At 35.4% G+C, this 16,014-nt stretch overlaps 1 protein-coding gene across 1 annotated transcript in view; it reads right to left on the bottom strand.

Moving 5' to 3' along the window:
- The window catches only part of CFAP47 (cilia and flagella associated protein 47), a 463,486-nt gene that overhangs the window by 154,636 nt on the left and 292,836 nt on the right, over positions 1-16,014 (bottom strand). The window contains exon 46 of the mRNA XM_054677051.2: positions 389-585. Coding sequence (XP_054533026.1) covers positions 389-585 — 197 coding nt within the window. The remainder of the gene's footprint in view (positions 1-388; positions 586-16,014) is intronic.

Genomic DNA, 16,014 nt, shown 5'->3' with positions numbered 1-16,014 from the left:
TGACTAATAGGTAGCCAAGCTACAGGCAATCATTGTTCTCAGTGCCTATGAACCCATCTTAACCAAGTGTTAGATCACAACAGAATTTAGAGTAGAGTGACCTGAGAGTCCATAACTCTGCTTGTTGAAGCAAGAAGGAATTTAATGATACATTAAGGACATTGGAGTTAATTGTTTTAAGCAAAGAGCCAGCAGAAGTGATTAATGAGATGAGTAACATAATAACATTTATATTTAGGAAGAGATTCTGACATAAATATGAAGAAATAATTGACAGCAGATAAGACAGCCAGAAATTTGTAATAGTCCAAGATGAGAGGTCTGGAGGACTTTAATTGACACAGTGGCAATATGAATAAAGAAAGGTACCAAAAAAGTTTATACATACTATTGGAATATTCTGAGTAAGGGCTTCAAATGCTGGCGTTTCAAACTCAAATTTGGCCTCCGGTTGTTCTTCATTCACAATACCTTCAACATAATAGGCACGCACATCATACCTTGATTTCAATAAAATTTTACAAGGGTAGCGTCCAGGTTGGAGAGGAAGAAATTGCAAAGGAAGTGGAACAGATCCATCTGAAGCTATCAAAATAATTTTAAGACAGTTCATTTAAAATCATATAAAACCTAAAATTCATCTTGGTAAGCAATATTTAATATTATTGTATTAAATTGTACTGCATAACCTAGAATAGGTTTCACTGGGATAACACAATACCTCTAAATCTCCAGGGCTTACCATGCAAGCTTATTTATCAATTAGAGTATATATACTGCACTGGTCAGAGAACAGTCTGCTCCTCAAAGTCACTCAGGACTCCATACTGTGAAAGATACCACCATCTTGCATTTGTACCATAAGAAATGTCTCTGCTCTTTGGCTGAGAGGTCAGGGGAAAAGGAATGGCTGGAAGTTTGCTCAAGGACTTTTCAGTTTTCAGCTCAAAATTAATATACACATTACATTTAACCGGCCAGACCCAGCTATGTGACTCTACCTAATTGAAAGGGGGCTGAGATAGAAGGAAATACATGCAATATTAGATGGGCTTTACTGTCAGCCACATTTCTATGACTTAGAGGTGCTCTGTCTCACAGCAATCAAAATAATTTGCAACTTGGCCAGCAGATAGAAATAATTTTTTCATAGCTAATAACCAAGGGAACCAGAAAAGTGCATGTGTAATTAATACTTCTCATTACACCCCGTTACAACATTTACCTTAAGCTACTAGCTAATTTTACTTCTTACGCTAGGTTGAGCTATCTATTCTCATTCTTTCCTTTCAAGCAACACCACTTTTTCTCTGAAGGTCACCATTTCCTTAGCATCCATAAAATGAGAAAATAGTTATAAAAATTTGGCAACCCTAAAGTAGAATGCAGTATAAGAACATAATAAAAATTTCATAGTTAATGCCAAACTATTTAAATAGTCAACAAACAACAAATGATTTTAAAAACATCTGACGCCTAATTCTGTACAAGGAAGTTCTCTGAAACCAAGAAAACAAATCAAGCATATCAATCAATTGGCCAGACACATATTATGACATTAAATGGCTACAATTTTAATTCTCCCGAAGTGAACACTTCAAATGTGAAAGGTGGCATGTTGTTTTCAAATACAATGAAATGTATATGCCAAGATATGCAAGAATATTTATATGCAAGAACATTCTATGCAAGAACATTAACTACCCTAAATCCTTTATCAAACAAGAGTTTATGTGTGTGTTATAAATTATACATTATGTAATGTTACATATCTTATATTAATTGAATATTATATAGCATATATTCCATGTCTATGTTGCTATATGTAATACAATATATATAATGTATAATGCTACATTGAATAGTACATATTAAAACATGCTGATAATGGATAATATTTGAAATTCGTATTACATCCAACAAGTTCAAGACTATCAGCTGGTCTGAGGAGAAAACAGTTACTCTCAAAGGCTCTCAGAATGTTATTTTTGTTCCATCCTATTCAAGCATAAACCTAATTTTAGAACACATTTTTTTCTTGGCAAAAAGGACTCCAGGCACATTTTATCATCTGTTGTTAATTGATTACTTTTATCCTGAGAGAGGTATTTGTGTTGTGGCAATCTCAATAGAACAAATCAGCACAGAAAATTATTTGTTGTTTTAATAACAGGCATAAAGAGAACTCATTTTTTTTTCTTGGATGAAGAGAATGAAATAAAAATATTTAGAATATGTAATTTAAATAGAATTCTATTAATTTACATTTATTTTATTTATATAAGAATTAAACTGTTCAGACAATTTTAAGAATTGCAGAATATCTATTGTTTTCATCAAAGATAAAAACCTCTTGCTATTTAATGTTACACAATCATTGCAACGCACAAGTTCAAGTATAAAATTTCTGTCAAAAGCTTTATGTTATACATTTCTTTTTCCAAAAAAAAGTTCATTTCCTAATGATTGCTGAGTCTGAAAGTTAAAGCCAAAGACATTCTTAAGTGTACATTTTCCAACTCATGAAATGTTTATGAGCAAGGACTTTAAGGGCTACACAATGTCAGCCCCTCTCTCTTACAAATCCAAAAAGAAAATCATTATAATAGTGGAATTTGTGGAAATTATAATTTTAATTTTGATGATGTATTTATAAATCAATATCTGTTTCATTTTTAAATATCCAAAATAATTTTATTAAGTTGTATAAGAAACATAAGTAGGGGTGATATATATTATAAATAAGAGATTTTAAAACTTCTGGGTTAAGATATTTATTTGACAGTATTTGCATCCCCATCAGATGTAAACTAGCAGAGGTAGAAACCATTTTGATCTTCAGAAATTTGGAAATTTTACTGGACACATTGTGCCATCATATAATAATGGGACATATTTTCTTAAATCTATTTCCAATTCTGGACTGTAGCAAATGCTGTCCATGCCTTGACATGTCACCTTCAAGTATACCTTAAAGGGCATGGATTTATGGATATCTGTGACTTCCTCCTTGAAAGTTCTCTCTAGACAAAGAATGGTGCTCAGTTCTCACATAGATCATCCAGAAGTGGTAGTAAAAGCCTGCAGGAGCAGTACCAAACCAAAAATTGATCAAAATTGCTAAAAAACAAACGAACAAAAAAACCTGTTTTCTTGCCCTTTGGTTAGAAGAACTCTGAGGTGAATTTGACACCAACTTCCAGAGGCCCCCAGTGGGACTGAGTCCCAATTGCCTGCAATGATAACCTGTTAATTAAAATCCCCGGAATTGGTTTCTTCTCTTTGCAGTCTCCTACTCCCCTACCTATGCTTTGAGATCACCTCTCAAACTACTTGCTCTCAAGACCAGATCTCAGGGTCTGCTTTGGAATTACCTAGCTTAACACATGCCCTAAATCCCAGGATAGAGAGGTTCCTGTCCTGGTCTCATGCTTTCTAGGGCCTTACTCTGATCCTCCTCTGGCATTGCCTCTCTGCATGTGCAAGAAGTACATGGGCCCAATGGGACAGATCTATACGGATCCCAGCCCCACCCATGGTTCATGTTCATGAGACATTATAATTCACAATCCATAGTTCCTTGATCCTGTTTACAGTGCTTTCACAAGACTCTTCCCTAGGTCAGTCCTCTTGGTAGAAGACTCCTAGAACTATGCAGTAACTAAGAGGTCACTATTAGGAGGGTATGGACCAAGAGTAAGTGTGTGGGCTGACATATCCACATGTTTAAACATAAGAACCATTAGAGTGCATGTAAGAGTTGAAACAAGACAATGGTGTGGGCACCTGACTAGCACCCAGCTACCCTGTGCTGTCATTTTCTAGTGCAAAACTCTGAGGAGTCCAAAAATTCTAAATTCAAACTTGGTCTTCAAGGTTCTTATAAAGTTAGATTTGTTAAAATGGAATAATAGAATGTATTCTATTTTGAAATGTGTTAGTTTGATTTGTAAGTTTTTAAAATTTAGACATATGTTATGTGGGTTTCCATTTGTACTCTTGACTTGGGCATAACAAGTGTTAGGGACTATCTGGATCTGTCCCTTCCATCCCTACTCAACTCAGATGTAGTTAACCTGTATCTTTTCTTTACAAGTGTGGCAATTGTCAAGATTCTATATTTAAAGATAACCGAATATATGTAAATTTACAGAAAAATTACAATTACTGAAGAAAATAAACATAAAGAAAGAATTTCTTGAAGTAAAGACTACATCATTTCATTTAACTTTGGTTATTGGAAGAAATCAGTGCTATCTACAGTTTTTCAAATAACCCATAAAAATATACTATGTTCAGATCCTAGAATAGGTCATAGTTTTAACAAAAAATCAATACCATTGTTTTGTTCAGCTACAACTGCATAACAAACTACCCAAAAACTTAGTGATTTAAAGCAACAACCATTCATTTGCTCATAATTCTGTGGCCTGAGCTCATTTGGGACAGCTTATTATCTCCACATGGTACTACCTGGGTATTTTGACCTGTGTATATATTGGGTATTGACTGTGGTCTTTGGATCTCAGCTGGGAATTCTGTCCATGAGCACTCTAATCCTGTATGAGATGAGCCCAATCATTTTTCATAGAGTACAGAAGAATTACAAGCAGCAAAAAAGAGACTAATGTAAAAGAAGCTATCAAATATCTGCCTCTTTCCCATTCCTAAATGATCCTTTGTCCAAAGCAAGTCACGTGGCCACAACCAGGTCAACGAGGAAAGGGAGACTATACAAAACCTGTGTAAAGGCAGATATGATCCACTTGGACTTTTACTGTAATAATCTACAATTCCCTAACTGCAGAGAAACATACATGTATAAAACTTGTGACCTGAAAAAGATAAAATCAACTGAGAGTTAAAACACTTTTTTTCAGTTTTGGTTCCAATTCTACATTGTGTGACCTTAAGCAAACAACTTAAGGTTTTTTTTAAACTCAACTTCTTTTTTTTTTCCTTTCATTTTTCAACCACAAGTTTATTTTCTAAATGTACTCTATATATTTTTAATACCAGAAAAGGGTTTATTTCCCCCCATGGATAGAAGGTAGTCCCTCCCAGATATTTTTGGCATGTGATTTTAAAACTGAAAGCCATCTAAAAATAGTTGTGAAAGTTAAGACATAAGCATTATTTTAATATCCTCCCAACTATTTAAGAACATCGATTTTTAAAACAATTTTTAACTTTATAATTTTTTTAATTTTAGCTTTTATTTTAGATACAGGGAGGTACATGTATTGAATTTTTACATGGGTATATTGGACCAAGGTAGTGGGTATAATACCCAATAAGTAGTTTTTCAACCCACACGTCCCTCCAAACTTCTTAACCTCTTTCAATGAGTGGGATTTGATTAATAGCTTTCAAAAATTTTTATTTTCTGGCTTAGACGTACTGTGTATGAACAATATTTAAAATTGAATTAACATATAAAACAAAGGAAACTGGAGTTAATCTGGTTGAAGTAGAATGAGGAGCTAGAAGTCCCCATTTACTTCCATGGCCTCACTATAGATAAGCCAAAGCACTTCAGAAGAATTTTGGGGCTTCATAGAATATAATTTGATTAACTAATTTATTAGACTTGTTTGTGCCTTAATAGGTCATAATTGTATAAAAACACATCAAACATATGGAAGAGATTAAGTAATATAGTAAGTTGAACACTGCCTTCTATAGTTGTTTTTGGTATATTATTAACAAACAATAGTCAGAGCTTTTAATTCAGAAAATGAATAATTAAGAATGAATAATTATATTTACATGTATATACATAATTGTATAATATTTATTATAAGAAAACATGAATAATTATATTTTAGAGAATTTTTTGGCCTATTTGTTAATCACACTGCCATCTACTACTAAAAACTCAATGTAGGCTTTTTTTCTATTGTATAAGTCAAAAGACTAACTCACCTGCTCTCTTAGGCCATTCTTGCATTGCTATAAAGAAATACCTGAGACTGGGAAATTTATTTAACTAAAAAAAAAGTTTAATTTGCTCACGGTTCTGTAAGCTGTAAAGGAAGCATGGAAGTATCTGCTTGGCTTCTGGGGAGGACTCAGGAAACTTACAATCATGGCAGAAGACAAAGCAGGAGCAGGCATCTTACATGGCAGGAACACAAGTAAGAGAAGAGAGTGGGGGGAGGTACTATACACTTTTCAACAACCAGACCCTACTAGAACTCACTCACTATCCTGAGTACAGCATCAAGAGTATGGTGCTAAACCATTCATGTGAAACCACCCCTAAGATCTAATCACCTCCTACTAGTTCCCACTTCCAACATGGTGATTACAATTTGAAATGAGATTTGAGCAGGGACACAGATCCAAACCATATCACAAGTAAAGTGAAATTTTTCCCATTTTGGTTATATTATTATATTTTTGTAGGCACATGAGTATCTGAATCACAAATACTCTGGAAAAGTAAGTGATTTTGCGCTAAAAACTGTTCATTACTATTTCCTCTTTAATAAAAATATGAAATGTAGCCATAGACATTAAAAAAAGAATTCAGCAGTTAAAAAATTTACAGTGTTTATTTTGTAAAAAATTTGTATTAGTAGAAATTTTGTAATATGGTCCACTCAGGAAAAAAAACCATTTTCTAAAATGGACTAACTGCTTAAATTGTTATATTTATTATAATATTCAATAAAATAATAATTTAAAATAATAAAGACCTATACTTATTATTGACAAATTCAATTTTTAAAATATTGGTTAAAATTCATTTTATTATTTAAAAAGAGGTTGAACTACTTTTCCTTTTCTATTACCAGGGAGATTTAAAATAATATAATACTTAGGGGATAAAAGACAAAGAGTGATAGGAAGAGAGAGTGGAAAGGAAAAGGAAAGAAAGGAAGAAAAGAAAAAAAGAGGATAAATATAAAGGAGAGGGGAAGTAGGAATTGAGGAAGGAAAATGAAAAGTATTTGGAATGCTAAGAGAATGTCATGTGATCCTTTCTGCCGGACCAACCTCAAATGTCTGAAAGCACTGGACTTGCCTTCCCATGAAGTTTGTAAGTATCTGCCAGCAGGGCAGACTGGTATGCAGTTCCCTGTTACTGAAAAGTTGTTAAGTGCACATTCTCCCAGGTGCCCTAAAGCACAGGGAAAGAAGGTCATAGACAGATACCAGAGTGCTGTAGTATGTAAATGGCAAGGATGGCCAATCATTACCAGCACAGTCAAGCTAGCCTTAAGAGCTATAGAAAAACTTATTAATTTTGTTGTTCAAGTCTAGCAGGGCTTTATTAACCTTCTGTCTGCTTCATCTGTCAATTATTGAGAGAGGTCTAATAAGATCTTCCACTGTAATTTAGGATTTGTTCATTTCTCTTTTCACATTAATTGATTTTGGCTTTATACATTTTGAGAATATGTGTTCAGGTATAAATAATTTCAAAGTTTCTTCTCTAAGTTGGATTTTTCCCTTTTTGAATTAAGTAATACTTTATTTACCACAAAGTCTACTTGTTTTAATATTAATATATCTATGCCAACTATTTTATGATTAGTAAATACCTGGTATAGGTTTTTTGATATTTTACCAGGAAATTTTATAAACAGTATAAAGCTACAATTTAGTTTTCATTGTGAAAATATCACCTTTTATAGTTTAGTCTGTTCATATTTATTGTGATTAATGATATATTTGTGTTTATTTTAACATCTCATTTTTTGCCACACTTTATCCCATTTTATTTTGTTCTTTTCTATTCTTGAATTCTATTGAATTCATCAAGTTTTGTTTATTTTCATTTATGCCTCTACTGGTTTAGAAATTATACATTCTATCCCTATACTTTTCATTGCCCCAAATATTCAACATCTAATACTTCACATAAAAATATCTTACAGTAATTCAACCCTGCTCCCTAAAATGTAAGAACTTTACATGCCTATAATGGCAAACCCTTCCTTATAAAGTTGCTATCTAGTAATTGAGCTCACTTTGTTTTGGTAACACCCGAATTATTTATTCTTATCATTATTTCTACAGTCAAATCCTCATGGGAGTTACCCACATTTACTGATTATTTTAGTAACCATTGTTCTTGGATCCCAATTCTCTCTTCTGAATTCAATTTCCTTCACCAATAAGAGGCCTTCTACTTGTTCTTTTACCAAAATCTCTGAGTTTTAAATGGTCTCAAGTTCATTATTGAATTACAAATGTTTTTATTTCATCTTTACTCATGAGTGATAGTTCACTAGGACATAAAATTCTAGACTGGTAGTTAATTTTCATCAGCACTATAATGCTATTGTCTTTTGGCTTCTAATGTTACTGTTGGTAATTCTGCCTTCAGTATAACTTTTGTTCCTTTAAAAATAATCTGCCTTTTTTCTCCCATTGCTTTTTGGAATTTCTCTTATCTTTGCAATTCTATGGTTTCACTATGACCTATCTATCTACGTGTAAATTTAGGTATTCTTCCATTGTCTTCTGGAATTGTAGACATTTTATTTCTGCTTTTCCTTATTCTTATTTGCTCCTAGTAAGATAAGAAATTTATCTGTCTTCGGTGGTCACTTGTAGAGGACCTCATTCCATATTTACTTTACAGCAATCTCTTAGTTCTAACTATGGAGGTAACTCAATATGCAGCCCTTGGGCCCATTTCCTGTATCAAACAAGCATCTACCTATTAAATGTAGATAGGGTACTTGTTTGTTTGTTAGGTTTTTCACGCCCTGGCAGTTTTGTAATGATCTAAAGAAAAATTTACATCTTAAAAATATATATATATAACATATATATGTATACATATACAAACAGGATATATATATATCTTTGTGTTAACAGGTTGAGTATTCCTTATCTGAAATGCCTGGGGCCAGAAGTATTTTAGATTTCATAATTTTTCAGATTTCGGAATACACGCATATGCATAATGAGATAACTTAGGGATAGGACCCAAGTCTAAACAGGAAATTCATTTACGTTTCATATACACATTATATACATAGCCTGAAGGTAATTTTACATGACATTTTAAGTAATTTTGTTCATGAAACAAGTTTTGACTACCTTTTGACTGTGACCTAATATGAGATCAAGTGTGAAATTTTCCACCTGTGGCACCATGTTGGTGATCAAAACGTTTCTGATTTTGAGCATTTGGGGTTTTGGAGCATTCAAGTTTTAGATTTCCACGTTGGTTTTACTCAACCTATAATCAATAATGTGAACCCTGAAAATCTGAGACAGGTCTCAGTTAATTTAGAAAGTTTATTTTGCCAAGGTTGAGGATGCACACCCGTGATGTGACACAGTCTCAAGAGGTCCTGACAACATGTGCTCAAGGTGGTCAGGGCACAACTTGGTTTTATACATTTTAGAGAGACATGAGACATCAATCAATATGTGTAAGATGTGCATTGGTTCAGTCCGAAAAGGTGGGCAAAGGTGGGACAACTCGAAGAGGGGAGGGGGCTTCTAGGTCATAGGTAGATAAGAGACAAATGGTTGTATTGTTCTGGGTTTCTGATTAGCCTCTCCAAAGGAGGCAATTAGATATGCATTTATCTCAGTGAGCAGAGGGGTTACTTTGAATAGAATGAGAGGCAGGTTTGCCCTAAGCAGTTCCCAGCTTGACTTTTCCCTTTAGCATAGTGATTTTGGGACCTCAAGATTTAGTTTCCTTTCACAATAAACTTTTGTCCCACCAATAATATTACAGCCAAAAATATAACCCCAACCACTTAGGCAAGTGAACGGACCCCCTCTGGGCCAAGGGAAACCTGAAACATTGAATTACCAGCCATGATGGAAAGGGAGGTTGGACATGCTTTGTTATACCCTCTCCCTTTTGGAGTTTAGACACAATTGACCATCATTAAGATTAAATAGATATCATAAGACTGATGAAACAGACTCTTTTTGTCAATAAGATACCATATTCCAAACTGACTCTGGTATAGCATCACATGGCAAATAACAAACCCTGAATGAAATAAAATCATTTTACCCCCAAATACATGTCTTTGACATATTTTGAAATGGCCCTGCAAATCTTCTGTCTTTTGTGGGAGTAATTTTGTATCTATAGAGAATCTTCATTAATGCATCTAGGCCTTTCCTGATCCAGGAGAGATTAACTAAGCATCTGATACCTTCTAAGGTCTGAAAAAAAGACATTTAGCATCTATTGTCTCTGATGCTTGCTATCCGGAGGCTTCATCTACATAACAAGAACCTTGGCTTCCACAACTCCATTTATCTTAACTCAAGCATTTATTTCCAAGCAGATTTCCAGGACTGCAAGTCTTCAGCTTAACTCTTTAACCCAATTGCCAATGAGAATACCTTTGAATCCTTCTATAACTGTAATAAGCCCTCCCTGTCCTCACATTGAGATGTTTGACTTTTCTAGGCCAAACCAATGTATACATTACATGTATTGCCTTATGTCTTTCCCTGTAACTTGTCTCCCTAAAATGTATAAAACCAAACTGTAACTCGACCATCTCAGGCACTTTCTCAAGACCTCCTGAGATTGTTCTCCTGTCTATGGTCACTCATATTGGCTCAGAATAAACCTCTTTAAATATTTCACAGAGTTTGGCTTTTTCATCAACAAAATGCACCACAACTCACATAGACTCTTCCCATCTCTGCCACCACTACTACCAGATCTCATGTGAGATTCTATACATTATTGATAGATTGATGTTCCTCCACATAATCCCCTACAGTTGTGGTCATTTTTGGGAATTCCTCATAGGATACATGTAAATGGCTAGCTGCTGTTGAATTCGGATTTCTGTAGGCCTTCATGGGTCATTTAATGAAAAATTAGGAGGGGACCTTTCAAGGAGTTCTAGCTTGATAGCATTTTAAATAGTAAGTTTTCTATAATTTTCTAAGAAAACAAAATTACCCAAAGAGAACAACTGATGTAAGATTTCACTTTCTAATTAACCCCTCCACACGGAAAGAAGCAAGGGATTGCTGACAGCAAATTAACTTTGTATTTTGCATTTGCATTTCTGAATACCATAAACTTTCTCTAATTGTCCTGTATTAAATATAAACTCTGTTTTGAACAGAGTTTATTTTTAATTTCTTGCAGACTGATTTACTAAGTGTGCAAATTAGTATGAATGTGCTGCTAGCAAGCCAATAAACAGCATGTTTTCTAGGACTTAAAATAATGGAAAAGACTACTGAAATTTCTGATTAAATGCCTCCCTAAATATATAATTGTAGAGCATATGTTTACCACTGAAGACCTAACAGAAAGAACAAGAAACTTTTTTAAAGTTCACTTTTTTTAACTTACCAGCTCTGTCTATAAATATAAAGCAATGAAAGGCAAAGAGAGTCATTTATCAAACTGAAAATAAATTAAAACTATAAGGACAAAGAATATATGCAGTCTTGGATATTACAATTATGTTGAATTGGTTATGTTACATTATTTGACTTAAAGTGTATTTTTTTAAATAACATAGAATACAATCAAATCTCATTGTAGTTTGGTGCATGCAGAGTAGGAGGAAAGAATTCGGATTGGGCAGAAAACCAAAATGTTAGTAGGACATATATTTGTAACTAAACAAAGTACACAGGGCATATATTTGCAACTAAACAAAGTACAGACTCTGACTATAAGAAGATAGGTATGGGAGGGCAGCAGGAGAAAGGCATATCCATCAAGTAACAGTTATCACTGGGGTTATCTAAAGTAAGAAGCAAGCTTAAAATAAGGGGAGTCGCATAGAGAAAAGAAGAAATGGGTAAGGCTGGTATAAAAGAGGCCAATTCCACAGTTAAAGACCCAGGATCCCAAGTTGAGGGAAAGATTCCTATTTGAGGGGCCTAGGGCTATCCAGAACAATGATGGATGGCAGGAAGAGTGTACCAGTATCCAGGGAGGGAGCTGGCAGAAACAAACTAGGCTGTTAAGAAATAAAGTAGAAATCTATGCCTGAGTGCTGGGACAGACATGACAGAAATAAATGTATCACAAAGAAGGATCATGCTGAAACCACCTTTGCAAAAATTACGACTGAGAAAATAATGACAGTGAAAGAAATCTTATCCAATGGAGTCCATCTTTCTTCTAACCTCCAAGCCATTGTTGTTTATTCCTGGGTATGAGCCAAAGTAACTTTGGGAGGAACTCTGTTTATAGTTTAACTTTGAAACGAAGATGGTAACAGCTCTTTCCCAAAACAAATCCCCTTCCTACCTGGGGACGAGACTGCCTTTACAGAACTAACACATTAGACAAAAGATTAGAAATTATGGCTTAGGAGTCATGCAACTGGAGGCTGCAAGAGTCTGAACCTCCCCAAATTGCTCCTGGAGATAACATCACTATTGTAAAGCCCAAGATCAGTGCTTGAGATATTTTGTAGACCCTGTATCCTGGATGGATCAGCTGCCAGGAGCCAGATGATAAACTGGCTCATCTGGTCTTGTGGCCTCCACCCAGGAACTGACTCAGTTCAAGAGGATGGCTTTTACCCTCTGTGATTTCATCTCCAACCTGACCAATAAGCAATCCCCATTTCTCCAGCCCCTACCTGAAAAATTATCCTTAAAAACTCTGATCCTTGAATTCTTGGGGAGACTGATTTAAGTAATAATAAAACTCGAGTCTCCCATACAGCCAGCTCTGCATAAATTAAACTCTATTACAATTCCCCTGTTTTGATAAATTGGCTCTGTCTAGGCAGCAGGCAAGGAGAACCCACTGGGTGGTTACAATGTAAATGAGGAGCCAGGGCTAACAGATCCAGCATCAGACTGGTACTCACTAGACTGCAAGTAGGACATGGGAGACTGGTGGTCAGCACAGATGGGCCTCTGGAACCCACTCCTGAGACAGAAATTGGCTGAGGACCTGGGATGGAACATGTCAACAGGGATGGTAGGGGGAAGAGAAAGAAATCAGAAATTTTCTACATTTAATGCTACTGACAATGTAACTAGTAGACTTCTTTAAAATAACAATACTACAACTGAGGTATTGCTTCTCACAAGAGGGCATTAGCTGCGGGGCTCTGCCCGCAGACCCTGACCCAAATGACGGATGAATAAAACGTACACTGACACACAGATATTCTATTTTGCCAGTCCTGCTGAGTGTCTGACCGCCTGCCCACCAAGAGAGGTTTGTCACTGCGGCCAGCCCTGAGCAGCTTGCACTCCAGGCATTTATTTCATATACAATTAACAACAGAGGCTCTCAGTCAACACACTTGTGGATAATTAACATGGTTAAGAGAGTAGTTCTCAGAATGATTAAAACTCAGGTACCATGGTCTAAAATAAATACCATTAGGGGGCAACATCCCTAGTTGACCTCCCCCGGAGAGGGCCATCTGGCTCAAAGGTTAGTTAATGGAGGTAGGGTAAACAGACTTAACTGGGGAAGCCTCTATTGTCCCTAGTATTTACCCTATGACCTAATGCTCTAAGGTAAGCACCAGCTGCCTTCAGCCTGTTCAATTATTACAAGCTATGTAACCTTTCGGCCTTCCAAAAGGTTTGTGACTATTCCCTATAACTTTCCCTAATATTTCTGCCACCATTCTGATTGAATCCCAACAGACAACATTTCTGTATGTGATACATTTTATGTGCCTCCTCCAATTTTTTTATGTGCTTACTCCAATTCCTTCGCTGCCACCACCTCCATCAACCTCAGCCACTTGTCTTTTTTTCCAGGTTCCTCTGCTTGGGGGTGACCTATATCTTGCATCAGAAGCAATAGAGCCAACCCCTTGACTGCTCCTTTACAACCAAGCAGACCTGCCCCCATGCTCAGTTTCAGGCTCCTTTTGCCTTGGTAGAGCATGGAATTTGACATCTTAGCTAGAGAATGCCACCTTAAATGCTAGGGCCATGGAGTAAAGTTTAGCAAACAGGAACAGGAGACAAGGAAGTAAATATGCAGATAAAATTCCTTTTCTTTTCTCTCTCACATTGATTGCTCAAGGGTACTTTGCAGAGACACCTGCTGAGCAATCTGATGCATATACAGTCATGCACTATCTGGTCAACCACTGAGTGCCTATATGATGGTGGTCCCATAAGATTATAATGGAGATGAAGAATTCCTATTGCCTAGTGACGTCATAATGTCCTGCTGCAATGCATATTATGTGGTGATGCTGGTGTAAACAAACCTACTGAGCTGCCAAGTGGTATAAAAGCCTAGCACATACAATTATGTACAGTTCATAAAACTTTATGGTAATAAATTACCAGAATTTATTTGCCATGGCAAATAATTACCAGCCTGTGTTGTTGACTTATGTATTTATTATACTATACTTTTTCTTGTTATTTTAGGGTGTACTGCTAAAAATTAACTGTAAAATAGTCTCAGGCAGTTACTTCAGGAGGTATTCCAAAATAAAATATTGTTATTATAGTTATTATAGGAGATGACAGCTCCATGCATGCTATTGTTCCTAAAGAACTTCCAGTGTGGGACAAGATGTGGAGGTGGAAGATAGTGATATTGATGATCCCGACTCTGTGTAGGCCTAGGGTAATGTGTGTGCTTGTGTCTTAGTTTTTAACAAAGAAGTTTAAGAAGTAAAATAAATAAATAAATAAACGTTAAAGTAAAAAAGTTTATAGAATAAGGATATAAAGAAAGAAAATATTTTTGTACAGCTACATATGTTTTAGCTAAGTTTTATTACAAGAGTCAACAAGTTTAAAAATACTAAGAAGTTTATAAAGCAAAAAAGTTATAGTAAGCCAAGATTAATTTATTATATAAAATTAAAAAAATAAATTTAGTGTAGCCTAAGTATCAGTGTTTATAAAGTCTACAGGAATGTACAGTAATCTTCTAGGACTTCACATTCACTCACCACTCATTCACTGACTCTCCTAGAGCAATTTCCAGTCCTATAAGTTCCATACATGGTAAGTATCCTGTACAGGTATATCTTTTTTAAAATATTTTATACCCCATTTGTACTGTACCTTTTCTAGGTTTAGATATGTTTAGCTACACAAATACTTAGCAGTGTGTTACAATTGCTTACAGTATTTGGTACAGTAACTTGGTGTGCAGGTTTGTAGCCTCAGAGCAACAGGTTGTACCATATAGCCTAGGTGATTAGTAGGCTATACCATCTAGGTTGGTGTAAGTACACTGTGATGTTCGTACAAAGATGAAACCACCTAACAAGGTATTTCTCAGAATGTATCCCCTTTGTTAAGCCATGCATGATTGTATTCACAGAGGTAAGTTGTGGATACTGAGGCAACGGCTCATGTATCATGCATTGCTTTACCTCCCATCCTTCCCTTCCTTGTTTCTATTTTTATTTTTCCACTCTCAGTGCCCTGAATTTGCATCTCCCAAATAAAGTATTCGTATTTAATTATTGCTTAAGGTTTTATTTTCTAGGGGACTCAAACTAAGACAATTACTAGAGTAAGAATAAACAGCATTGTGATTTCACATTTTGTGCAGCATAACATAATGGAAACAGAATAGAGGAAGACTTAGCAGGCTTACTCAGTGTACTTACTCTAATTACTTAGTAGACTTGAATGCTTACTCAGGAGACTTGATGTGATCTCCTACATGGTCTGTGAAGACACTTAAATTTCCTGGGCCTAACATTCTCCCTTTTACAAATGGAGATGTTGTACCATGGTGGCATTATGCTGTGCAAGTGGTGGTTCCCCAATTTATTCTAATACATGGATTAACTACACAAGTGATCTGGGCAGGGAGAATTTTGATAATATAGGTTTCTAGACTCCTTCCAAACTGAGGATAATTCAGTAGGCCTAGAGTTGGGCCTGGAATATGTATTTTGTTGCAGGTACCCAGGTACCACTGATGTACATCCAGGGTTGGTGACCACTGGCAAACAACAACCAAAAGTGAGCTGGAGTGGCTATACTACAATTATAAATGGGCTTTAAGTCAAAAAATGTTAAAAGAGCCAAAGAACATCATTATAGAATGATGAAAGTTCCATTATTTAAGAAGATACA

Source organism: Pan troglodytes, chromosome X, assembly GCF_028858775.2.
Source record: "Pan troglodytes isolate AG18354 chromosome X, NHGRI_mPanTro3-v2.0_pri, whole genome shotgun sequence".
NCBI classification, from domain to species: Eukaryota; Metazoa; Chordata; class Mammalia; order Primates; family Hominidae; genus Pan; species Pan troglodytes.
This window is presented reverse-complemented; position numbering and strand designations above follow the sequence as displayed.